Source organism: Oncorhynchus nerka, linkage group LG27, assembly GCF_034236695.1.
Source record: "Oncorhynchus nerka isolate Pitt River linkage group LG27, Oner_Uvic_2.0, whole genome shotgun sequence".
NCBI classification, from domain to species: domain Eukaryota; kingdom Metazoa; phylum Chordata; class Actinopteri; order Salmoniformes; family Salmonidae; genus Oncorhynchus; species Oncorhynchus nerka.
In genome coordinates, this window is record NC_088422.1 from 53,417,238 (window position 1) to 53,445,167 (window position 27,930).

Here is a 27,930-nt window from a genome sequence, read left to right on the forward strand (position 1 = left end):
ATGAATATGTGTGCCTAAAAATATATATACATGTTTAATATACTGAACAAAAATATAAGCGCAACTTGCAACAATTTCAAAGATTTTACTGAGTTACAGTTCATGTAATTAGTCAATTGAAATGAATTCATTCGTCCCTAATCTATGGATTTCATATGACTGGGAAGTGGTGCAGTCATGGATGGGCCTTGGAGGGGATAGGCCCACCCAATGGGGAACTAGGTACAGACAATCAGAATGACTTTTTCTCCAGAAAATGGTTTTATTACAGACTGTAATATTTCTAACCCCCTACAGTTTTGAGGCCGGTTGGACGCACTTCCAAATTCCTTAAAACGACGTTGGAAGCAGCTTATGGTAGAGAAAGTAACATTCAATTATCTGGCAACAGCTCTGGTGGACATTCCTGTAGTCAGCATGCTCCCAACAAACTTGAGACATCTGTGGCATTGTGTTGTGTGACAAAACTGCACATTTTAAAGTGGCCTTTTATTGTCCCCACCACAAGTTGCACCTGTGTAATGATCATGCTGTTTAATCAGCTTCTTGATATGCCACACCTGTCAGGTGGATGGATTATTTTAGCAAAGGAGAAATGCTCATTTACAGGGATGTAAACAAATTTGTGCACAAAATTTGAGAGAAATACGCTTTGTGCGTATGGAACATTTCTGGGATTTCTTTTTATTTCAACTCATGAAACATGGGACCAACACTTTACATGTTGCGTTTTATATTTTTGCTCAATCTATTTTGAGGTCTTTTTTTTAAATGATGTTGAATTATTTCTTCATGGGTTGTGCATTTGTAATAGCTTTGTTTTCTTTTAAATCATAATTCTGAATAATATCTACAATAATAAAGAAATGTATAGCCATTGTTGGATGTCTGCATTACATAATTTATACTAGTATGTATGGATTTATAATCCACACATTTTGACCACCATTATGTGGGTATTATATAAAATTAGATTTTGTGGAAAGGATTCCTCATATTTGCTCTTGGTATCAGAGTGCAGACTTCGAAAGTGTTTAATCATACAGCATTGTCTATAACAAATCATACAAACTGCTCACTTGCAGAACACTCAGCATCCCAGACACTCATTCAGTAAACTTGATTGACTATTGTTGTCTTTGAGAAAAAAGTTAGAAAAATATAATAATATAAACCTAGATTCAGGCCTTTAACTATTGCAATGCAACAAGTGTTTGGTCACATCAGAACACATATACCATATTACAACTACCGTATGGTCTCCCATAACATGTGAGAGACCTTTCGTAAATATTGAAGCTAGTGCTAGCCCAATCTGCACAAATTCTACACCTAACAAATGTATATCGATATGGTCATGTCATTTACAAGCCTTATTGATCATGGATTAAAAAGTGGGGGACCATGCTTTCCTTTGCAAAATGCAAGGTCCCCAAAAGGCATTTGATATGTCAAGTAAAAATCACACAGCATACTATATTGCAACATTTTAAAATGATATTGCACTCCAGCAGAGACTAGTAATCATGGCACAACATTAACCCATCCATAATCTTAAAAACTAACTGAACTGTTCCAGGTCAACTTCATTGCAGACATTGCATTGCATCAACCAATGGTTGCGTGAAATGTCATAGACTGCTTTGGCATCAGATTGCAAAATCATATGATGGAGTTAGTTTATATGTTAAAACAGTGGCATGGGCCAATTTTGTGTATTTTTTTTTTTCATGGGGCAAAGAGAAAAATGTGCTGTTTTATAGCTAATCTCATGCTATTCTTTACATTTTGCCATAAGGCTGAGAGAAAATGTTGCTGTTTTAAAGATAATTTCCTGCAATTTTATAGCTAATTAAAGATCAAATTTAGGTGGTTGACTGTGATAAAGGCACTGGAATATGAGCTGTCTTGTTTGCTAAATGAACAAATGAAACAGGAAGTGGCATAGAAGCACAAGGATATAAGCTTCATTGCAGTCATATTTTTGGCTTACTGGGGGTGTGGCTTCCAGTTAGTTATTTTTGGCAACCCATCCCATGAGAGTGAATGTCATTCACTGGACGGTTCTGACCTAGAATACGTGGACAACTACAAATACCTAGGTGTCTGGCTAGACTGTAAACTCTCCTTCCAGACTCATATCAAACATCTCCAATCCAAAATCAAATCCAGAATCGGCTTTCTATTTCGCAACAAAGCCTCCTTCACTCACGCCGCCAAACATACCCTAGTAAAACTGACTATCCTACCGATCCTCGACTTCGGCGATGTCCTCTACAAAATAGCTTCCAATACTCTACTCAGCAAATTGGATGTAGTCTATCACAGTGCCATCCGTTTTGTTACCAAAGCGCCTTATGCCACCCACCACTGCGACCTGTATGATCTAGTCGGCTGGTCCTCGCTACATATTCGTTGCCAGACCCACTGGCTCCAGGTCATCTATAAGTCTATGCTAGGTAAAGCTCTGCCTTATCTGAACTCACTGGTCACGATAACAACACCCACCCATAGCACGCGCTCCAGCAGGTATATCTCACTGGTCATCCCCAAAGCCAACACCTCCTTTGGCCGCCTTTCATTCCAGTTCGCTGCTGCCAGTGACTGGAACGAATTGCAAAAATCGCTGAAGCTGGAGACTTACATTGCCCTCACTAACCTTAAACATCAGCTATCTGAGCAGCTAACCGATTGCTGCAGCTGTACATAGTCCATCTGTAAATAGCCCCCCCAATCTACCTACCTCATCCCCACATTGTTTTCATTTACTTTGCTGGTCTTTTGCACAACAGTATCAGTACTTACACACCATCATCTGCTCATCATCATCTGCTCATCTATCACTCCAGTGTTAATCTTCTAAATTGTAATTACTTTGCTACTATGGCCTATTTATTGCCTTACCTCCTCATGCCATTTGCACACACTGTATATAGACTTTCTTTTTTTCTATTATGTTATTGACTGTACGCTTGTTTATTCCATGTGTAACTCTGTGTTGTTGTTTCTGTCGCACTGCTTTGCTTTATCTTGGCCAGGTCGCAGTAGCTTACCTGGTTAAATAAAGGTGAAATTTAAATTTAAAAAAATAATAATTCCAGTTCATCTCTTCTGTTATATTTATTCAAATCTGACTAACCCAATGCACTGCTTGCTATGAATTCTATCTGATGGTGTTTGTATGTTTAAGTAAATAATATCCCATTTGGAACACTGACAAGTATGCCTACGCCCCTGTGTTAAACATCTATCCAGGTGATGTGAGTTTTGGCATGCATCTGCAATGTAGTCAGCCTGGAACTCGGCCACTGTTTACAAGTGTTCAGAGGATTGACATGCAATGCATGCACAGCAGCATGGTTGTCCGTTTTCTTCTGGTCATCTGAATCTCCATTACAGACAGCATGAGAATGACACTTTGGTGGTGTATGTTGGGGCAGTTTCTGGAGAGAAATTATACATTTACATGTCAAACTCTGCATTTATAGGCTACACAATAATACAGTAATAGACATATGAGTGCCTTGAGTGGTAAAGAAATCGTCTGTGGTGGATGGATCTAATGTCTTGCTAAGTGATTGCTAACTTGGCCAACAGTGAAACAACCCACAAATATGAAAAGCGATGTCTTACCTCTGTCCTTCACTGTGTCAATGTATGTCTGCATAAATTCTTTGTGATGGTCTTGCCTTGTTTCCAATATCTCATCATCCCCCTCCATTATTTCATCAACCATGTTGTCATATAGCTTAATGAATCTGAAAAGAAAAGGCATATCAGATTGCAAAATCATATGATGGAGTTAGTTTATATGTTAAAAACAGTGGCATGGGCCAATATATATATTTTTTTTCATGGGGCAAAGAGAAAAATGTGCTGTTTTATAGCTAATCTCATGCTATTCTTTACATTTTGCCATACGGCTGAGAGAAAATGTTGCAGTTTTAAAGATAATTTCCTGCAATTTTATAGCTAATTAAAGATCAAATTTAGGTGGTTGACTGTGATAAAGGCACTGGAATATGAGCTGTCTTGTTTGCTAAATGAACAAATGAAATAGGCAGTGGCATAGAAGCACAAGGATATAAACTTAATTGCAGTCATATTTGTGGCTTATTGGGGGTGTGGCTTCCAGTTAGTTATTTTTGGCAACCCATCCCATTTGCAATCTTTTCCATTTTAATTTAATATTTATCATCTGGACCCAGTTTTTTAATACAGACAAAATTATCCTGTGTTGTCCCAATCTTGTTCCCCCATTTGATTTAGTTCCCCCTTCATTAGAACAAATGTCATGGGATCATATAACATGATCTTTGTTGTAGTATATGATGTAATATGTTACAGATTTGATTCATTTTGATCTGGGAAAGCTTTCCACTAGATGTTGGAACATTGCTGCGGGGAACTTGCTTCCATTCAACCACAGGAGCATCAGTGAGGTTGGGCGATTAGGCCTGGCTTGCAGTCGGCGTTCCAATTCATCCCAAAAATATTTGATGGGGTTAAGGTCAGGGCTCTGTACAGGCCAGTCAAGTTCTTCCGCACCGATCTTGGCAAACCATTTCTGGATGGAACTCGCTTTGTGCACGGGAACATTCTCATGCTGAAACAGGAAAGGGCCTTCCCCAAACTGTTGCCACAAAGTTGGAAGCACAGAATTGTCTAGATTGTCATTGTATAATGTAGCATTAAGATTTCCCTTCACTAGAACTAAGGGACCTAGCCTGAACCATGAAAAACAGCCCCAGACCATTATTCCTCCTCCACCAAACTTTACAGCTGGCACTATGCATTGGGGCAGGTAGCGTTCTCCTAGCATCCGCCAAACACAGATTAGTCCGTCGGACTGCCAGATGGTGAAGCATGATTCATCACTCCAGATAACTTGTTTCCATTGCTGCATAGTCCAATGGTGTCGAGCTTTACACCACTCCAGCCGACGCTTGGCATTGCACATGGTGATGTTAGGCTTGTGTGCAGCTGCTCAGCCATTTCGTGAAGCTCCCGATGAACAGTTATTGTGCTGACGTTGCTTTCAGAGGCAGTTTGGAACTCGGTAGTGAGTGTTGCAACCGAGAACAGACAATTTTTATGCGCTACGCGTTTCAGCACTCGGCAGTCCCGTTCTGTGAGATTCTGTGGCTTGCAACTTTGTGGCTGAGCCGTTGCTGCTCCTAGACGTTTCCACTTCACAATAACAGCACTTACGGTTGACTGAGATGACTCTAGCAGTACAGAAATTTGATGAACTGACTTGTTGGCACTAAGGGGGTCGATTAAAAAAATGGTGCCGATAGAGAGGGCAGCCATGCTTCTAGCCCCTAGGCAACGCTGCAGCATTTTGTTTTGATTATGTGTTATTTCTTACATTATTAGGCCAGAATAATTTTTGTGTTATTACATACAGCCGGGAAGAACTTTTAGATATCAGTGCCGCGATATCTCACCAGCATTACCAGCATTACGACCAGGAATTCGACTTTCCTGAATCAAATCCTTTGTTTGTACCCCCCAGGGCAATTTAACTGATTCCAGAGGCTGACCCAAAACATCACCGTTCTGACTCAGGAAGCGCGCACAGCACCAACCGCTTCCGAGTATATTACTCAGTAATGTTTAGTCTCTCGATAATAAAGTTGATGACCTGAGGATTTCCTTCCAGATATACATCAGGGATTGTAACATACTCTGGTTCACGGAAACAATGCTCTCTTGGGATTTACGATCTGAGTCCGTACAGCCAGTTGGGTTCTCAGTTCATCGCGCAGCCAGAAATAAATATCTCTCCAGGAAGAAGGAGGGCGGGGGTATATGTTAAATGATTTACTAATCATTGTGGGATTGTGATAACAAACAGGAACCAAGTCCTTTTCTTCATCTGACCTAGAACACCTCACAATCAAATGCGGGTATAGTCACAGCCGTGTATATTCTCCCTCAAGCCGATACCACGACAGCCCTCAAAGAACTTCACTGGACTTTATGCATACTGGAAACCACATATCCTGAGGCCGCATTTATTGTAGCTGGATTTTTAACAAGGCAAATTTGAGGAAAGTGCTACCAAAATTCTATCAACACATCGACTGTAGTACTCGTGCTGCTAAAACACTTGACCACTGCTACTCCAACTTCCGGGATGCCTGCAAGGCCATCCCCCGCCCTCTATTCGGCAAATCTGATCATGACTCCATTTTGCTCCGCCCTTCCTATAGCCAGAAACTCAAAAAGGAAGTACGGACTATTCAACGCTGGTCTGACCAATCGGAATCCACACTTCAAGATTGTTTTGATCACGCAGACTGGAATATGTTCCGGGTAGCCTCCAAGAATAACATTGATGAATATACTGATACAGTGACTGAGTTTATCAGGAAGAGTATAGGAGAAGTTGTTTCCACTGTGACTATTAAAACCTATCCTAAAAAGAAACCGTGGCTAGATGGCAGCATTCGCGTAAAACTGAATGTGCAAACCACTGCATTTAACCATTGAAAGGTGACTGTGAATATGGCAGAATACAAACAATGTAGTTATTCCCTCTGCAAGGCATTCAAACAGGCAAAACGTCAGTATAGAGACAAAGTGGAGTCGCAATTCAACGGCTCAGACTCAAGGGGTATGTGGCAGGGTCTACAGACAATCACGGACTACAAAACACCTTCTTCGCCTGCTTTGAGGATAAGACAGCGCCACCGGTGCGGCCCGCTTACCGAGGACTGTGGGCTCTCCTTCTCTGTGGCCGACAAGAGTAAGACTTTTAAACGCGTTAACCCTTGAAAGGCTGCCGGCCCAGACGGCATCCCTAGCCGCGTCCTCAGAGCATGTGTAGACCAGCTGGCTGGTGTGTTTATGGACATATTCAATCTCTCCCTATCCCAGTCTGCTGTCCTCACATGCTTCAAGATGGCCACCATTGTTCCTGTACCCAAGAAAGCAAAGGTAACTGAACTAAATGACTATCGCCCCGTAGCACTCACTTCTCACAAGTGCTTTGAGAGACAAGTCAAGGATCATGTCACCTCTACCTTACCTGACACCCTAGACCCACTTCAATTTGCTTACCGCCCCAATAGATCCGCAGACGATGCAATCGCCATTGCACTGCACACTGCCCTATCCCATCTGGACAAGAGGAATACCTATGTAAGAATGCTGTTCATTGACTATACATTTACATTTACATTTAAGTCATTTAGCAGACGCTCTTATCCAGAGCGACTTACAAATTGGTGCGTTCACCTTAAGACATCCAGTGGAACAGCCACTTTACAATAGTGCATCTAAATCTTTTAAGGGGGGTGAAAAGGATTACTTTATCCTATCCTAGGTATTCCTGAAAGAGGTGGGGTTTCAGGTGTCTCCGGAAGGTGGTGATTGATTCCGCTGTCCTGGCGTCGTGAGGGAGTTTGTTCCACCATTGGGGGGCCAGAGCAGCGAACAGTTTTGACTGGGCTGAGCGGGAACTGTACTTCCTCAGTGGTAGGGAGGCGAGCAGGCCAGAGGTGGATGAACGCAGTGCCCTTGTTTGGGTGTAGGGCCTGATCAGAGCCTGGACGTACTGAGGTGCCGTTCCCCTCACAGCTCCGTAGGCAAGCACCATGGTCTTGTAGCGGATGCGAGCTTCAACTGGAAGCCAGTGGAGAGAGCGGAGGAGCGGGGTGACGTGAGAGAACTTGGGAAGGTTGAACACCAGACGGGCTGCGGCGTTCTGGATGAGTTGTAGGGGTTTAATGGCACAGGCAGGGAGCCCAGCCAACAGCGAGTTGCAGTAATCCAGACGGGAGATGACAAGTGCCTGGATTAGGACCTGCGCTGCTTCCTGTGTGAGGCAGGGTCGTACACTGCGGATGTTGTAGAGCATGAACCTACAAGAACGGGCCACCGCCTTGATGTTAGTTGAGAACGACAGGGTGTTGTCCAGGATCACGCCAAGGTTCTTAGCGCTCTGGGAGGAGGACACAATGGAGTTGTCAACCGTGATGGCGAGATCATGGAATAGTTATATAGTTCAGCATTCAACACCATAGTACCCTCCAAGCTCCACATTAAGCTTGAGGCCCTGGATCTGAACACAGGCCTGTGCAACTGGGTCCTCGACTTCCTGACGGGCCGCCCCCAGGTGGTGAAGGTAGGAAACAACACCTCCACTTCGCTGATCCTCAACACTGGGGCCCCACAAGGGTGTGTAATCAGCCCCCTCCTGTACTCCCTGTTCACCCATGACTGCGTGGCCACGCACACCTACAACACAATCATCAAGTTTCCAGATGACACAACAGTAGTAGGCGTGATTACCAACAGCGACAAAGCCTACAAGGAGGAGGTGAGGGCTCTGGGAGTGTGGTGCCAGGAAAATAACCTCTCACTCAATGTCAACAAATCAAAGGAGATTATTGTGGACTTCAGGAAAGAGCAGAGGGAGCATCCCCCTATCCACATCGAAAGGACACATCACTAACAAACTGAAATGGTCCACCCACACAGACAGTGTGGTGAAGAAGGCGCAACAGCTTCAGGAGGCTGAAGACATTTGGCTTGGCACCTAAAACCCGCACAAACTTTTACAGATGCACAATTGAGAGCATCCTGTCAGGCTGTATCACCGCCTGGTATGGAAACTGCACCGACCACAACCTCAGGGTTCACCAGAGTCTGCCCAATGCATCACTGGGGGCAAACTACCTGCCCTCCAGGACACCTATAGCACCCGATGTCACGGTAAGGCCAAAAAGATCACCTGTCTCAGCGTCAACAGTGAAAGGCGACTCCGGGATGCTGGTCTTCTAGGCAGAGTTCCTCTGTCCAGTCTTCTTTTCCCCATCTTAATCTTTTATTTTTATTGGCCAGTCTGAGATATGGCTTTTTCTTTGCAACTCTGCCTAGAAGGCCAGCATCCCGGAGTCGCCTCTTCACTGTTGACATTGAGACTGGGGTTTTGCAGGTATTATTTATTTAAGCTGCCAGTTGAGGACTTGTGAGGCGTCTGTTTCTCAAACTAGACACTCTAATGTACTTGTCCTCTTGCTCAGTTGTGCACCGGGGCCTCCCACTCCTCTTTCTATTCTGGTTTGAGCCGGTTTGCAGGTTCTGTGAAGGGAGTTGTACACAGCGTTGTACGAGATCTTCAGTTTCTTGGCAATTTCCCGCATGGAATAGCCTTCATTTCTCAGAACAAGAATAGACTGACGAGTTTCAGAAGAAAGTTCTTTGTTTCTGGCCATTTTGAGCCCTTAAAATTAATCGAACCCACAATTGCTGATGCTCCAGATACTCAACTAGTCTGAAGAAGGCCAGTTTTATTGCTTCTTTAAGCAGAATAACAGTTTTCAGCTGTGCTAACGTAATTGCAAAATGGTTTTCTTATGATCAATTAGCCTTTTAAAATTATAAACCTGGATTAGCGAACACAACGTGCTATTGGAACACAGGAGTGATGGTTTCTGATAATGGGCCTCTGTACGCCTATGTAGATATTCCATTAAAAATCAGCCCTTTCCAGAAACAAAAGTCATTTACAACATTAACTGTATTTCTGATCAATTTGATATAATTTGATGTTATTTTAATTGACAACAAATGTGATTTTCTTTCAAAAACAAGGACATTTCTAAGTGACCCCAAACTTTTGAACGGTAGTGTACATAGACATGAAATCACTGGCCACTTTAATAAATGAAACACTAGTCACTTTAATAATGTTTACATATTTTGATTTAGTCATCTCATTTGTATATACTGTATTCTATTCTATTGTATCTTAGTCTATGCCGCTTTGACATTGCTCGTCCTTATATTTATATATTCTTAATTCCATTCCTTTACTTAGATTTGTGTGTATTGTGTGTATTCTTGTGAAATTGTTTGATGTTACTTGTTAGATAGTTTTGCACTGTTGGAGTTAGAAACACAAGCATTTCGCTACACCCGCAGTAACATCTGCTGAATGTGTATGTGACCAATACAATTTAATAGAATTTTATCCTATGACAGTACCAAGTTGAAACTGAGCTCTTCAGTAAGGCCTTCCTACTGCCAATGTTTGTCTTTGGAGATTGCATGACTGTATGCTCGAATATATTCACTTGTCAGCAATGGGTGTGTCTGAAATAGCCAAATCCACTCATTTGAACGGGTGTCCACATACTTTTGTATATATAGTGTATATGTGACCATCAGGCGTAGTTATACAGTGATATTATGATACTAATAACTCTCAGTCATCTCGTCAGACTTACTTGATGGCAGGATTTTCTTTAAGCCCTGAAGGCCAGCAGATCAATGTGTCTCCACTAACAACAATCATCTTGAGTGTAGTGATATTTACCAAACACTTTGGCAAATATGACATGTTATTCTTATGAACAAACAAGGATTCCAATTCTTCCAACCTGAATCGGACACAGGAGATATTGGGAATAGTTAAAGAAGCGGCGGCCAACCCTTCTCCTAGAGAGCTACAAGGTACAGGCTTTTACCTTAACCCAACACATATCTAATTCAGGGGTGTACTCACTAGGAACTAAACCAAAGCAAATGCGACAAAACGTGGAGGGTCCTACCTAAATTTGTCCAAAAATGAACTAGTTTTTCATGCAGAACATTTTTCGTTGCCAAATACTTTGCTACGATTTGCACTAGCAAATACACCCCAGCTAATCAAGATCCTGATGAGCAGCTGATTAACAGAGCATTCAGCAGGGTTGGAGAAAAAACCTGCACACTCAGTAGCTCTCCAGGCAGAAGGTTGCCCCCACCCAAAGTGGAAACATGTCATCATTATAACCATTTTAATATAATTTATGAATATGAAACTTTTATCATTAGATGATCATGATGATAATACATTATGGTAATGTGTGAGTGATGAATGATGAAATGGTAATCTGTTATAGTATTAAGGCTATGCTTCACATACCTGTCCATATCCTCAGGCAAATCCGTCAACATGTTGATACTCATATCCAACAATTGTAGGCTTGTCATACGAAGAGCACAGATGGGTATGCTGGCAAATTGGTTTTCTGCTATATCCAGATGTGTGACTTTCTTGAGATTGCTTAACTGAAACAAAGACTCTGATTTATTCTGTGTTTACATAGAAGAACAGTAGCAAGAAAACAAATCCCTACAATAAAGGCCTTATAAAACATTATCATCACAGAATGAGACCTTTTGCATTTTTGTTAAGTTTTCGCATGGTTGTGGTTCGCCATTGTTGCTTGTTGCACAGTATACACACTGAGTGTACAAACATTAAGAACACCTTCCTAATATCGAGTAGCCCCCCTTTAGGACAGCCTCAATTCATAGGGGTACGGACTTTAAGGTGTCGAAAGCGTTTCACAGGGATGGTGGCCCATGTTGACTACAATGTTTCCCACAGTTGTGTCAAGTTGGCTGGATGTCCTTTGGGTGGACCATTCATGATACACACAGGAAACTGTTGAGCTTGTAAAACCCAGCAGTGTTGCAGTTTTTGACACAAACCAGTGCTCTTGGCACCTAGTACCATACCCCATTCAAAGGCACTTAAATCCTTTGTCTTGCCCATTCACCCTTTAAATGGCACACATACACAATCCATGTCTCAATTGTCTCAAGGCTTAAAAATCCTTCTTTAACCGGTCTCTTCCCCTTCATCTACACTGATTGAAGTGGATTTAACAAGTGACATCAATAAGGGATAATAGCGTTCAACTGCATTCACCCGGTCAGTCTATATCATGGAAAGAGTGTTCTTAATGTTTTTTACACTCAGTGGAAATACCTGGTTCTAATACAGTTAACTGACAAAATAATGGAAACACTTGAGTAAATGAGGGATACAAAGTATATTGAAAGCAGGTGCTTCCACATAGGTGTGGTTCCTGAGCAATAAACATCCCATCATACTTAGAGTCATATATAAAAATGATGGATAGGCCATTATTTTGGCTACCATGGCTATTCCCCCATAGGATGACAATGCCCCCATCTACAGGGCACAAGTGGTCACAATGGTTTGATAAGCATGAAAATGATGTAAACCATATCCCATGGCAGTCTCAGTCACCAGATCTCAACCCAATTAAAGACTTATGGGAGATTCTAGAGAGGCGTCTGAGACAACATTTTCCACCTCCATAAACAAAACACCAAATTATGGAATTTCTCGAGAAATAATGGTGTTGCATCCCTCCAATAGAGTTCCAGACACTTTTGGAAAGAACATGGACACTATAAACATCCAGCTAGAGGTCAGAGATCAGCGGAACAACAGTAATATAGCATGGCTGCTATTCAGAGGATTGTTGCTCTGTAACATAACTTGCAGCGACTGCCGCGCAGTTGGTTGGTGTATATAAATGTGCATATTCACAACAACCTGAGCCCTTTGCAGACTCACAATGATGGGGCTTTCCTTAAAAAATACAGGGTCCCACGAGAGGAGATGATCAGACTGCTTGACCTTGTGTCTCCCTCAATAAGCCGACCAACCCACTGCAACTTTGCCTGAGTGCTGCAACCTGGGCTTAGGGTAGATGTAACATAGTAAACAAAAATCTGGGACACTCTAATTAGTATGATATATTACGTTTGTATGTATTACTTTGTGGATGTCCATCATCCATTTCGTATGATATGTTACAAATTACAATTAGCATGATATGGTTTGAATTACAATCCGTATATGTCAGAAATGGCAATTCGTACAATATGTTCAATATATGCAATACATGATATTTTATGAATTTCAATTTGTTGTGGCTAATGTTAGCTAGGTGGTGTTAGGAAATTATGATTAATATGACTGAAAAAATCATTTTAAATGGAACTGTAACTAAGTAAACTTATACTCTGTTTTATTATATCTGATTAACTATATGAGTTCATAAGGTGGGATTGTGAGACACGGACAAGGAGTAATTAAAGTTAATGAACACCATTCCAACTAGGAAGAAACTAATGGGTTGGGGACTGTGTAAACAAATAATGTCGTTAACCTAACGTTGAACCTACAGAAACTTAGCTCTGGGGTTTTTAGATAAGGCAGTGAGTGCATTCCTGGGTTTTCTGTTAATTAAAACTGTCAGTTCAGTGGTAATCAATCATGTTGAGGGGTCAAAAGTTATCTGGGAGTGTGTTAGTAAGTTAGAATGAACTTTTCACCTTACTTTGTCCCAGTCGAGAGGAGGGGATTCTGTTAAAGCAAATGAAATGACGTCATGATCTGTATATAAACTGCTGCACGTGATTAAGTGGGAGCACGCTCCGAGAATAAATTCTATTACCTATTATTGAAAGACTGGTCTGCGTCTATTTTATGCAAACAAGAAATCTTAGAAATTCTCATAAAATAGATTAAGGGCTTTCAATTGATGAAAGCACATTGGCATAATTAAATTACAGTAACAGGTGGCTAACGCTAACATTAGCTAGGTGGCTAACGTTAGGTAGGCTAGGGTTTAAGGATAAGGTTAGAAGTTAGGTTAAAGGGTTAGGGTTAATTTTGGATTTTCATTTACGATGTTACATCTAGTCTATGAGACCAGAGTGGTATCATACAAATCAGGTTTGAGGAGTTAGTGACGTAACTTTGGTCAACTCTGAGTTCAACTCGGGATAACCAGTCATATGATTATGACTTACCTTTTAGTCAGGTCAATTTCTATGGCAACAAATCCTTCAGATCTAACCTGCTCAGGGGCAGACTAACTCAGGGCTAACTCCATTTATCCTGAATGAAGTGTTAGAGCTGCGAGTTGAGGACCAATGAAATCAGAATGCCTCCCTCTTGCAAAGATTGTGTCATCACCCCCTTTGTTTGAGGAAGACAATTTATTAAATATTGTATTATTCAACTGTTTTTGTGTGTAAATACATACAGTACCAGTCAAAAGTTTGGACACCTACACATTCAAGGGTTTTACTTTATTTAGACTATTTTCTACATTGTAGAATAATAGTGAAGGCATCAAAACTATGACATAACACATATGGAATCGTGTAGTAACCAAAAATGTTTTAACCTCTTTGGGCTGGGGGGGCAGTATTGTGTAGCTTGGATGAATAAGGTGCCCAGAGTAAACTGCCTGCTACTCAGGCCCAGAAGCTGAGATATGCATTTTAGGATGTCTGTGAGTATAACAGAACTCATATGGCAGGCGAAAACCTGAGAAAAAATCCAACCAGGAAGTGGGAAATCTGAGGTTTGTAGTTTTTCAAGTGAGTGCCTATCCAATATACAGTGTACATTGAGTCTGATTGCACTTCCTAAGGCTTCCACTAGATGTCAACAGTCTTTAGAACATTGTTTCAGGCTTTTTCTATGAAGGGGGAGGGAATAAAAGCTGTTTGAATCAGGGGTCTGCCAATGTAAACTTAGATTTTTGGATATAAATATGAACTTTATCGAACAAAACATATATGTATTGTGTAACATGAAGTCCTATGAGTGCCATCTGATAAAGGTCATCAAAGGTTAGTGATTAATTTTATCTCTATATCTGCTTCTTGTGACTCCTTTCTCTGGCTGGATAAATTGCGTTTTTTGTGACTAGGCGCTGACCTAACATAATCGCATGGAATGCTTTTGTCATAAAGCCTTTTGAAAACGAACACTGTGGTGGGATTAACAACAGCTTTATCTTTAAAATGGTGTATAATACTTGTATGTTTAAGGAATTTTAATTATGAGATTTCTGTTGTTTGAATTTGGCGCCCTGCACTTTCACTGGCTGTTGTCAAATTGATGACAGCTTTGCACACTCTTGACAATCTCTCAACTAGCTTTATGAGGAATGCTTTTCCAACAGTCTTGAAGGAGTTCTCACATGCGCTGAGGAGCACTTGTTGGCTGCCTTTCTTTCACTCTGAGGTACAACTCATCCCAAACCATCTCAATTGGGTTGAGGTCAATTGATTGTGGGGGCCAGGTCAACTGATGCGGTTGGAACCAAAAATCTCACATTTGGACTCATCAGACAGATTTCCACCGGTCTATTGCCCGTGTTTCTTGGCCCAAGCAAGTCTCTTCTTATTATTGGTGTCCTTTAGTAGTGGTTTCTTCGTAGAAATTTGACCTTGAATGCCTGATTCATGCAGTCTCCTCTGAACAGTTGATGTTGAGATGTGTCTGTTACTTGAACTCTGTGAAGCATTTATTTGGTCTACAATTTCTGAGGTTGGTAACTCTAATGAACTTATCCTCTGCAGCAGAGGTAACTCTGGGTCTTCCTTTTCTGTAGAGGTCCTCATGACAGCCAGTTTCATCATAGTGCTTGATGGTTCTTGTGACTGCACTTGAAGAAACTTTCCAAGTTCTTGAAATTTTCCGTATTGACTGATCTTCATGTAATGATGGACTGTAATTTGTCTTTGCTTATTTGAGCTGTTCTTGCCATATTGTTCTTGCCTTATTTGAGCTGTTCTTACCAACTACCTACCTCCTCCCCTTATTTGATTTTGTTTTTCTGCTATTTTGCACACCAGTATTTCTACTTGCACATCCTCATCTGCACATCTATCACGCCAGTGTTAATTGCTAAATTGTATTTACTTCGCCACTATGGCCTATTTATTGCCTTACCTCCTTACTTAATTTGCACACACTGTATACAGATTTTTCTATTGTGTTATTGACTGTGCGTTTGTTTATCACATGTGTAACTCTGTGTTGTTGTTTTTGTCACACGGCTTTGCTTTATCTTGTCCAGGTCGCAGTTGTAAATGAGAACTTGTTCTCAACTGGCCTACCTGGTTAAATAAATGTGAAAAAAAAAAAAAAATGGACTTGGTCTTTTACCAAATAGGGCTATCTTCTAAATACCACCCGTACCTTGTCACAACACAACTGATTGGCTCAAAAGCAACAAGAAGGAAAGACATTCCACAAATTAACAAGGCACACCTGTTAATTTAAATGCATTCCAGCTGACTACCACATGAAGCTGGTTGAGAGAATGCCAAGAGTGTGCAAAGCTGTCATCAAGGCAAAGGGTGGCAACTTTGAAGAATCTCAAATATAAAATGTATTTTATTTGTTTAACACTGTTTTGGTTACTACATGATTACATATGTTATTTAATAGTTTTGATGTCTTCACAATTATTCTACAATGTAGAAAATAGTCTAAATAAAGAAAAAACCTTAAATTTGTTTTTTTGTATGACTTAATCAAATTCAAACTTTTGTATGACTTAATCAAATTATTTTATTGATAGGATAGAAGCTGACACCAAGACACCCAAGACCCACTCCAATTTGCATACCACCCCAAAATATCCATAGATGACGCATTCTCAATTGCTCTCCACACTGCCCTTACCCACCTAGATAAGAGGAATACATACTGTATGTGAGAATGCTGTTCATTGACTACTGCTTGGCATTCAACACCATTGTCCCCTCCAAGCTCTCCACCAAGCTTAAGACTCTTGGTCTGACCACCTCCCTCTGCAACTGGATCCTGGACTTTCTGACAGCCCGAGCCCAGGTGGTGAGGGTAGGCGACGTCACCTCCGGCACGCTGACCCTCAACACAGGGTCCCCACAGGGGTGTGTGCTTAGTCCCTTCCTGTTCTCCCTGTTCACCCACAACTGCGTGGCCACGCACGACTCCAATACCATCATCAAGTTTACTGATGACATGACGGTGGTAGGCCTGATCACCGGCAATGATGAGTTAGCCTACAGGGAAGAGATCTGTAACCTGACAGTGTGGTGCCAGAACAACAACTTCTCCCTTAATGTCAGTAAGACCAAAGAGCTGATCATGGACTACAGGAAACGGGGGAGCGAGCACGCCCCCATCTACCTCGACGGGCTGCAGTGGTGCAGGTTGAGAGCTTCAAGTTTCCAAATCACTAAACACCTAAAATGGTCCAAACACGCGCACAGTTGTGAAGAAGGCGCGATAGCTCCTCTTTTCCCCCCTGGAGGTTGAAAAAGTTTGGCATGGGCTTTCAAATCCTCAAAAAGTTCTACAGCTGTACCATTGAGAGCATTTTGACTGGCTGCATCACTGCCTGGTATGGCAATAGCATCGCCCTCAATCGCATGGAGCTACAGAGGTTGGTGCGGATAGCCCAGTACATCACTGTGTCCGAGCTCCCTGACATCCAGGACATCTATATCAGGCAGTGTAGTAGGAAGGCCAAGAAAATGTTTAAAGACTCCAACCACCCAAGCCATAGCACTATTCTCTCTGCTTCTGCACGGCAAGCGGTACCGGTGCATCAAGTCTTGCACCAACAGGCTCTTGAACAGCTTCCATCCCCAAGCAATACGACTGATAAATAGATAACAAAATAGCTATTTGAGTTAACCTTGTATCCTTATTGACCTTTTACTTTTTATTTTTGCACTGCACTCTCACACTGCACTCTGTCCGTGTATTTTGTATTTTGCTGGACTGTTTAAGTTCCCCGTGTTTGGGTTGCCGTCGTTTCCCCGTTGTGGTGCAAATAAAGTAGCGCTACCCTGAACTCTCTGCTTCCTGACTTCCTCCACTACACCCTGGGCGTTACAGTGACATTAAAACTTCAAACTTCAATCTTGAAAAGAGGTGCTCGTGTATTGATAAGCACACAAAAGACGGCATTAATGATAAGGAAAAAAATAAAGATCACACTTCTAAAAGCCTATTTCACACCATAGCCTGCTTGATTTGATTGATCTCTAGAGAAACTGCGCAATGTGCACATTGAGCTCACAGAAAAAAATAATACCAAAATTCAATTAGCTCAGCACTAGAGCTTAAGCACTGTAGAAAAGAAGACGACAGATTCAAATCTTGAAATCAATGGATTGTTTGTTATTTATTTTTGTCATTTATTTTCATTCTTAAAAACGAATCTGTGAAATGTATTGACATAGCTTACATTTCACAGCACCAGGGAACTGGACGGGATCACGTGAAAAAAACGAACATGGCAATGATGCTCTTAGCTGTCACACTTACAGATTCACTCTGCGTGCTTGTTTGGGAAACACTAAAAAGTAAATAACTTGGGAAGCACTGCATCTGGTACTATAATCGTAATGCTTAATTTGTGTCACAACTAGGAAACGAGGCCCAGATCTTTCTACAAATGCAAGATATTCAGATCCAATGTGTGCATGACTAACTCCGGAGGTGGGCAAGAAGATCTGATCACAATCAGATCACAATGTGTATTTTGATTGTCTACCCCTGTCAAAAAATGTTGGGCACAATCAGAATCTGGATGAAATCAGGAAAATGGATGCATGTTAGAACAAGGTATAATGGAGCTTTTGAACATATCATACCACACAAGCCATTTCACACAAATACCCCTTACCTCAAAAGGCAACTGTTCAAGATAATTTCCAGTTAGCTCCAATCTCTCCAGATTCTCACATTCACCAAGTTCTGGAGGAATACTGGACAGCCTATTGTAATTAACTTTCAGCACCCTCAGCATTGTTAATTGACCTTACAAAAAAACATTGGAAAGACATGTAATGGAATGAAGAAACAGATATGTTCTAAATCGCATTTAAATTCAATTCAAATGAAGGATGTTTAATGAGCTAATGTAACAAATAAAGAGTCATAGGAGAGACTTCAACTTTCATATTTTCAAATAGGAGGACATGCATGATACATAATAATTACCTATTTCAACAGGCAGCTTGTCAATTCCGTTTTGTGGTATATCCAATACGCAGAGGTCCGGAAACTGCACAATCCACTCTGGTAGTTTGCAGATTTTAGTTCTTCTTATGTGCCATTCTCGAAGGTATGTCATATCAAGAAGATTATCAGGAAGTTCCTGCATTGAAAGTAATACAACATGAAAACAACAATAATGTGGATACATACAATGGTAGTGATTTTATCTGAAAACAATCACGATGAAAAAGAATGAGATGGTATGAGCCAATTTACCATCCATTTATCACCATCCAGCTCAAAAATGAATTTGATGCCCTCAATTATGGAATTTGCATCTGTAGGATAAAAAAAGTCAGTTAAAGAGTGGAGCATGGCATTGATTGAGAGTGAGAAGAGAGAGAGCACAGTAACTATGGCACAAGTACTTATTCAGATAAATATACAGTGCATTCGGAAACTATTCCGACCCCTTCCCTTTTTTCACATTTTGTTCCATTACTGCCTTACTCTAAAATTGATTAAATTATAACATGTACTCTACACACAATACCCCATATTGACGAAGCAAAAACAGTTTTTTTGCACAAATAAAAAACAGAAATACATACAGTAAGTATTCTGACCCTTTGCTAATGAGACTCGAAATTGAGCTCAGGTGCATCTTGTTTCCATTGATCACCCTTTAGCTGTTTCTACAACTTGATTGGAGTCCACCTGTGGTAAATTCAATTGATTGGTCATAATTTGGAAAGGCACACACCTGTCTATATAAGGTGCCACAGTTGACAGTGCATGTCAGAGAAAAAGCCAAGCCATGAGGTCAAATTAATTATCCGTAGAGCTCAGAGACGGGATTGTGTCGAGGCACAGATCTGTGAAAGGATACCAAAAAATGTCTGCAGGATTGAAGGTCCCGAAGAACACAGTGGCCTCCATTATTCTTAAATGGAAGAAGTTTGGAACGACAAAGAATCTTCCTACAGCTGGCCGTCGGCCAAACTGAGCAATCGGGGGAGAAGGGCCTTGGTCAGAAAGTTGACCAAGAACACGATGGTCACTCTGACAGAGCTCCAGAGTTCCTCTATGGAGATGGAATAACCTTCCAGAAGGACAACCATCTCTGCAGGACTGCACCGATCAGACCTTTATGAATGAGTGGCCAGACTGAGGCGAAGGTTCACCTTCCAACAGGACAACGACCCTAAGAGCACAGCCAAGACAATGCAGGAGTCTCTGAATCGAACACCTCTGGAGCGACCTGAAAATAGCTGTGCAGCGACGCTCCCCATCCAACCTGAAAGAGCTTGAGAGGATCTGCAGAGAAGAATTGGAAAAACTCCCCAAATACAGGTGTGCCAAGCTTGTAGCATCATTCCCAAAAAGACTCAAGGCTGCAATCACTGCCGAAGGTGCTTACATTTACATTTACATTTAAGTCATTTAGCAGACGCTCTTATCCAGAGCGACTTACAAATTGGTGCGTTCACCTTAAGACATCCAGTGGAACAGCCACTTTACAATAGTGCATCTAAATCTTTTAAGGGGGGCGGGGGGGTGAGAAGGATTACTTTATCCTATCCTAGGTATTCCTTAAAGAGGCTTCAACAAAGTACTGAGTAAAGGGTTTGAATACTTATGTAAATGCATATTTGTTTTATTTTTATACATTTACAACATTTTCACGGGACATGTTGGATTGCTGTCCTAATGATTTAATTGTTTTGCTGAGCTTGCCTGTGTTTGGTATATCCTGGTGGGGCTGAATTTCATTCAGAGCTGTTCTCGTCAGGTAGTGTTGGAGCACTTCCACCTCGTTGGACTTCAATGTCTTGCATGCTATGCGATACTGCCATTGTTGATTGATCCTTGGGAAAAACATTTAAAAGTTTTTCTGGAAATGTTGACATTTGCGTAGTAGCATATTTACAAAAGGCATGGTTCGACCAGATCATCACAGCACCATCAATTGTTGAAAATACATTGTCTGGATGAGAGCAACGAGAAAGACACTGCTGTTGAATGTCATTATTATCACATAGCTGAGGTGAATCTAGTTTACCGGGGTACCAGTCTTTTTTTGTGCCATCATGCTATTCGTCTTGTCACACCAAATATTTCGCCGCTCCAAACAGGGAATTGCATGATGGCACAAACAGACTGGTAATCTAGGTGATTTAAAATGAAAACTCCACCCAAAAACTATCTTTTGGTATTTGTTTCATTAGAACATTGTTGGTATAGTTCCAAAATGTTTTGCATGCCAGAAATCAAGATATATATATATATATAAGATATATATGAAATCAAGATATATACTCAAAATACAGCAATACAGCTGGTATGATTAATTTTGCATCAAATAATGCTGCGTTCAAATCAAATCAAATTTTATTGGTCACATGCACATGGTTGGCAGATGTAAAAAGGGCTGAAAATAAATTTGATTGCTGTTTTTGCAAGTGTAGAGAAATGCTTGTGCTTCTAGTTCTGACAGTGCAACAATATCTAACATGTAATCTAATAATTCCATAACAACTAACTAATACACACACATCTAAGTAAAGGAATGGAATAAGAATATAAACATGCAGTTAAAGTCGGAAATTTACATACACCTTAGCCAAATACATTTAAACTCGTTTTTCACAATTCTTGACATTTAATCGTAGTAAAAATTCCCTGTCTTGCGTCAGTTAGGATCACCACTTTATTTTAAGAATGTGAAATGTCAGAATAATAGAAGAGAGAATGATTTATTTCATCACATTCTCAGTGGGTCAGAAGTTTACATACACTCAATTGGTATTTGGTAGCATTGCCTTTAAATTGTTTAACTTGGGTCAAACGTTTCGGGTAGCCTTCTACAAGCTTCCCACAATAAATTGGGTGAATTTTGGCCCATTCCTCCTGACAGAGCTGGTGTAACTGAGCCAGGTTTGTAGGCCTCCTTGCTCGCACACGCTTTTTCAGTTCTGCCCAAAGAATTTCTATAGCATTGAGGTCAGGTCTTTGTGATGGCCACTCCAATACCTTGACTTTGTTGTCCTTAAGCCATTTTGCCACAAATTTGGAAGTCTGCTTGGGGTCACTGTCCATTTGGGAGACCCATTTGCGACAAAGCTTTAACTTCCTGCTTGATGTTTTGAGATGTTGCTTCAATATATCCACATAATTTGTTGCCATCTATTTTGTGAAGTGCACCAGTCCCTCCTGCAGCAATGCACCCCCACAACATGATGCTGCCACCCCCATGCTTCACGGTTGGGATGGTGTTCTTCGGCTTGCAAGCCTCCCCCTTTTTCCTCCAAACATAACGATGGTCATTATGGCCAAATTGTTACATTTATGTTTCATCAGACCAGAGGACATTTCTCCAAAAAGTACAATCTTTGTCCCCATGTGCAGTTGTAAACCGTAGTCTGTTTGGAGCAGTGGCTTCTTCCTTGCTGAGCGGCCTTTCAGGTTATGTCGATATAGGACTCGTGTTACTGTGGATATAGATACTTTGTACCTGTTTCCTCCAGCATCTTCACAAGGTCCTTTGCTGTTGTTCTGGGATTGATTAGCACTTTTCGCACCAAAGTACGTTCATCTCCAGGATACAGACCGTGCCTCTTTCCTGAGCGGTATGACAGCTGCGTGGTCCTATGGAGTTTATACTTGCATACTATTGCTTGTACAGATGAACGTGGTACCTTCAGGCATTTGGAAATTGCTCCCAAATGATGAACCAGACTTGTGGAGGTCTACAATTTATTTCTGAGGTCTTGGCTGATTTTCTTTTGATTTTCCCATGATGTCAAGATAAGAGGCACTGAGTTTGAAGACATGACATAATTTTCTTGAATTTTCCAAGCTGTTTAAAGGCACAGTGTATGTAAACTTCTGACTCTCTGGAATTGTGATACAGTGAATTATAAGTGAAATAATCTGTCTGTAAACAATTGTTGGAAAAATGATGTGTCATGCGCAAAGGAGATTTCCTAACCGACTTGCCAAAACTATAGTTTGTTAACATGAAATTTGTGGAGTGGTTGAAAAACTAGTTTTAATTAATAACTCCAACCTAAGTGTATGTAATCTTTCGACTTCAACTGTATAAATATATGGATGAGCAATGACGAAGCGGCATAGGCAAGATGCAATAGATCGTATAGAATAGAATACAGTACATACATATGAGATTAGTGATGAAAGATATGTAGACATTATTCAAGTGACATTATTAAAGTGGACAATGATTTCAAGTCTGTATGTAGGCAGCAGCCTCTCTGTGTTAGTTTTGGCTGTTTAACAGTCTTGAAATGGCCTTGAAATAAAAGCTGTTTTTCAGTTTCTCTGTCCCAGCTTTGATGCACCTGTACTGACCTCGCCTTTTGGATGGTAGTGGGGTGAACAGGTAGTGGCTCAGATGGTTGTTGTCCTTCCTGTGACATTTTATTGTAAGTCAAGTGTAGGTCAGGTGAACAAAAGGACTGTATGTTGTTACAATTACACTATGAGACGTTAATCATGAAACATACACCCCCACCCTTCTTCATCCCGGAGAGATGTTTATTCATGTTGGCACTACTCACAAAGAATCCATTTGGCTGTACCGACTCCAACAGCATATCCCGAGAGAGTCATGTTTCCGTGAAACAGACTATGTTACTATCCCTGATGTCTCCCTGGAAAGCAACCCTTGCCCTAATTTTGTCTACCTTGTTATCTATAGACTGGACACTAGCGAGTAATATACTCGGGTGGGTGGTGTGCGCGGAAGTCTGACCAGAAGACCGCTCCGTCTGCCTCTTCTCCGGCGGCGTTGTTTTGGGTCAGCCTCTGGAATCAGTTCAAATGCCCTGGGTGGTTTGGACAAAGGATCCGCTTCGGGAAAGTCGTATTCCTGGTCGTGGTGCTGGTAAGTTGACTTCGCTCTGATATCCATAGTTCTTCCCGGCTGTATATAATAACACTTAAGATTTTCTGGCCTAACAATGTAAGAAATATTACATAAAAAATACAAAATACTGCTACGTTTCCTCAGGACTAGAAGTGAGGCAGCCCTCTCTGTCGGCGCCATATTTTCTCCACAATGCATCATACCAGCGGTACTTCTCTACTTTGAAAGTTATGTATCTTAAAAACTTGATTGCTGTCATGCAAAAAAATGGGACTATATTAACAATGGACTAATGAAACAAATACCTTAAATATAGTTTTGGGGTTTAATTTTCCTTTAAGTTAAAAATAATATGAGAATATATCTAGAATATGGTTGTCAAACCTCTGAGCTTTGATTAATAAACATACTTTGCCAGAGCGCTTTTCTGTACTCGCTCGTGTTCCTTCTTCTGCTTGTTTTTGTATTTTTTCTCTCTGCCTTCCCAAATGTTCCTGAGCAGTGAGATGTCATAAACAGGTATATCAACCGTCCTGTCCACCCTCATGTTGATTTCCCCTGTGGAAAAATGCATACATTTAGGGTAAGTAAAAAACATTACATTATAGCCACAAACAAAAAGATATTTCACCTCAAGCCTCTATCCTTTTGAGAAAATCTGTTATAAAATTATATTTAAAAATGGATTGGGTTTAGCTAAAAGTTAAGCAGCATCAAGGGGGTAAAATGTAATATCTTGTTAGAAATCAGATGACAATCTACCATAAAACAAGGGCAATCCAAAAATTGTGTCTAGCCGTTTGACCCACCATCTTACCTCTGGAACTGTTAGGTTGAATCTCACAGTTGATTGTTGATTCCATGTTATGTGTTTTAAACGTGTCTGCCAATATGAATGACACTGTACAAGTTCAGATGTAGAGTTGTAGATCTTTGATTCCATATTGAAATTGGTATCAATTGACACTCCTTTTTTGGGCTCCCGAGTGGAGCAGCGGTCTAAGGCACTGCATCTCAGTGCTAGAGGCATCACTACAGAACCTAGTTAGATTCCAGGCTGTATCACAACCGGCCTTGATTGGGAGTCCGATAGGGCGGCACACAATTGGCCCAGCGTCGTCCGGGTTAGGTTTGGCCATTAGGGTAGGTCGCCATTGTAAAAAAGAATTTGTTCTTAACTGACTTGCCTAGTTAAATAAAAATGTATTAATTAATACCATAGTGCAGGAAGTGCCTTTGAAAACAAACATTGGTTTTGTGCCCTTTGTCTTTTATGTGTACATTAGATTTTAGTCAATTAGCAGAAACTTTTATCCATAGCGACTTGACATGCATTTTCTAGAGCTTTGGGAGAAAATCTTACACAAATAATTTACTCTACAGTTGTTAAGACAAGTATTAGCATCAGAAGCACAGGCTTCCCCAAGCGAGATTGGACAAGAACAAACATGCTTTACCAGGCTTACTTTTCAGTGCGCTGAATAGGAAAAGTCTTGATTTCTCCTGTAAAAAAACATTTGATATTGATTAAGAAAAGGATCATGCTATATACAATAAATGCTTAATTTATTATTATTTTTTACTATTTTCCACATTGTAGAATAATAGTGAAGACATCAAAACTATAAAATAACATATGGAATCATATAGTAACATTACATTTACATTTACATTTAAGTCATTTAGCAGACGCTCTTATCCAGAGCGACTTACAAATTGGTGCATTCACCTTATGACATCCAGTGGAACAGCCACTTTGCAATAGTGCATCTAGATCTTTTAAGGGGGGGGGGGGGTGAGAAGGATTACTTTATCCTATCTAAGTAGAGGTGGGGTTTCAGGTGTCTCCGGAAGGTGGTGATTGACTCCGCTGTCCTGGAGTCAAGGTGGAGATTGCACTGGAGGAATGGCGACGATATGAGGGTACACAGCTAGCAAGGAAGCCCAAGAGGCAGCCCCAATCCATTTTTTTGGGGTGGCACACGAGGAGATTGCATTACTCCTCATGCTTACTGTGTGGAGCGTGTTACTGGTCAGGCACCGTGTTATGCGGTAGAGCACACGGTGTGTCCAGTGCGCTATTCTATGGGCATCCAACCAGGAAGGAGGGTGCTGGCTCAGCCCTCCTGGTCTCCAGTATACCTCTTTGAACCAGGATATCCTGCGCCGGCTCTGCGTACTGTGTATCTGGTGAGTCTGCACAGCCCAGTGCATCCTGTGCCAGCTCCCTGCATTTGCAGGGCGAAAATAAACATCCAGCCAGGACGGGTTATGTCAGCTCTACACTCCAGAGCTCCAGTGCGCCTCCACGGTCCAGTACATCATGTGCCTGCTCCCTGCATTCGCCCTGAGGTGCGTGTCCCCAGCCTGGTACCACCAGTTCCGGCACCACGCACAAGGTCTACAGTGCGCCTCCAGGGTCCAGTACGCCCTGTTCCTGCTCCTCTCACTCGCCCTGAGGTGCGTGTCCCCAGCCCGGTACCACCAGTGCCGGCACCAGGCCTACAGTGCGCCTTGGCAGTCCAGAGCATCCGGCGACAGTACCCAGTCCAGAGCGTCCGGTGACCGTACCCAGTCCGGAACCTCCATCAACGGGCCACAGTCCGGAGCCTCAATCGACGGGCCACAATCCGGAGTCTCCAGCGACGATCCCCAGTCCAGAACATCCGGTGATGATCCACGGGCACCAAGGTTAGATGCAGACACTCCCATATAGGTTTATTTGCGGCTGGGAATCCGCACCTTTGAGGGGGTGTACTGGTTTTATCTTTGTTTTCTTTATTATTTGTTTAGGTCAGGGTGTGACAAGGGTGGTTTGTTTAGTTGTATTGTCTAGGGGTTTTTGTATGTCTAGGGGGTTTTCTAGTCTAGGTGTTTATGTCTATGGTTGCCTGGATTGGTTCTGGCAGCTGTTTATCGTTGTCTCTGATTGGGAACCATATTTAGGTAGCCATATTCCTTGGTTGTTATTCTATGTTTAGTTGCCTTTTTGCACTTGTCATATAGCTTCACGGTTCGTTTTGTTCAGTGTTCGTTCTTTTCATTAAAAGAGTTATGTACGCTTATCACGCTGCGCCTTGGTCTCCTCATTATGACGGCCGTAACAGTTTTTAACACTTTATTGGTTACTACATGATTCCATTCCATGTAGAAAATAGTCACACAAAAAAATAAAAAATTTAATGAGTAGGTGTGTCCAAACTTTTGACTGGAACTGTATACAGTATATATTATGTATGCTAAAGGTAACCATGCCCTATATGTGGAGCACATCAATCATCACCACAGCACAATAGTCACAGCAGTCAGCTTTGCTAAGCTCACCTCGCTCTCTAATGCCTCTGACCACACTGACACATTTGGTCTCTGATCACAGTCATACCACACTGAAACCTAGAGAACATGTGACTTGACTTTAACCCTGTTGAACAGTCTGAACTGAATATTCATTAATGGGGAATTTCAGGATTGTACAACTTTATTTTAGATGGTTTTAAAGAAAAACAAACCATTGGGGATAGTTTTTCCTGGTCCATAGACTACAGGAGGGTGTGGTAGCAAGTCATGGTAGCAAGCACTTGAACCGGCTTGAATGCTTTCATAAATGTATGTCTTCATATATATTACTTTCAGCTCAAGAGTCGGGTCATTTATCAATCTAACTTGGAAACATATTGGTTTCTCTCTACTTTTAGATCCAAAACAGTTGTTTGCTGTAATTTGTCTGTACCTTGAATTGCACAACACACATTTATTATTGTTTAAAAATAACCAGATTTCCCCCTAAGCTATAAATCCTGTATGAAAACAATGAAGACATCCATAGGTACGATTAGTGATAAGACAATGCGTACAACAAATACATTTTCTTACCTGTGTAAATTGACCGCTTCTGTGTAACTTCAACTGCTTGTTTAGTTGTTTACAAAGTTGTTAGGCTAAAATACAGATGACTAATAACGGTCTGCCTCTCTGTGACCAAGGTGCTATTTTTACACTGGAGATATGATTCCATGGGTCACATGGAGGCACTCTCATGAGTACCAACATTACAGCATGAGCCCTACCGTCTGTCACCTTATGGAATCTCTTATGGAAACTGTTCTACTAAACTGCTCTCAAGTTTCAGTGGTTAAGAAACTAAAAAGCTCTCATATTGCAGTGGTTCCAAGTGATTAGAAGTGATACATTGCAAGTTATAAAATGGGTGGTTCGAGCCCTGAATGCTGACTGGCTGACAGCTGTGGTACAGTATATCAGACCGGGTATGACAAAACATGTATTTTTACTGATCTAATTACGTTGGTTGCCAGTTTATAATAGAAATAAGGTACCTCTGGGTTTGTGGTATATGGCCATTATACCAAGCCTAAGGGCTTTATCCAGGCACTCTGCGTTGTGGTGCGCATAAGAACAGCCC

General features: G+C 41.3%; 1 protein-coding gene across 2 annotated transcripts; it reads right to left on the bottom strand.

The window, feature by feature from the left end:
• Positions 1-292: 292 nt before the first annotated feature.
• Positions 293-27,486, bottom strand: lrrc2 (leucine rich repeat containing 2). Of its 2 annotated transcripts, XM_029638639.2 has the most exons (11): positions 27,384-27,486; positions 24,977-25,013; positions 23,921-24,068; positions 20,360-20,490; positions 18,899-18,960; positions 18,626-18,782; positions 18,309-18,442; positions 10,922-11,067; positions 10,242-10,394; positions 3,634-3,758; positions 293-3,443 (listed from the first exon to the last, which is right to left on the bottom strand). In XM_029638639.2, the coding sequence occupies exons 3-11, from the start codon at positions 24,055-24,057 to the stop codon at positions 3,394-3,396; spliced, it is 1,095 nt and encodes a 364-aa protein (XP_029494499.1). In that variant the 5' UTR covers positions 24,058-24,068; positions 24,977-25,013; positions 27,384-27,486; the 3' UTR covers positions 293-3,393. The 2 variants fall into 2 exon arrangements, with proteins under 2 accessions (XP_029494499.1, XP_029494498.1); XM_029638638.2 differs by lacking the exons at positions 24,977-25,013; positions 27,384-27,486 and adding an exon at positions 24,328-24,966.
• Positions 27,487-27,930: the final 444 nt, after the last annotated feature.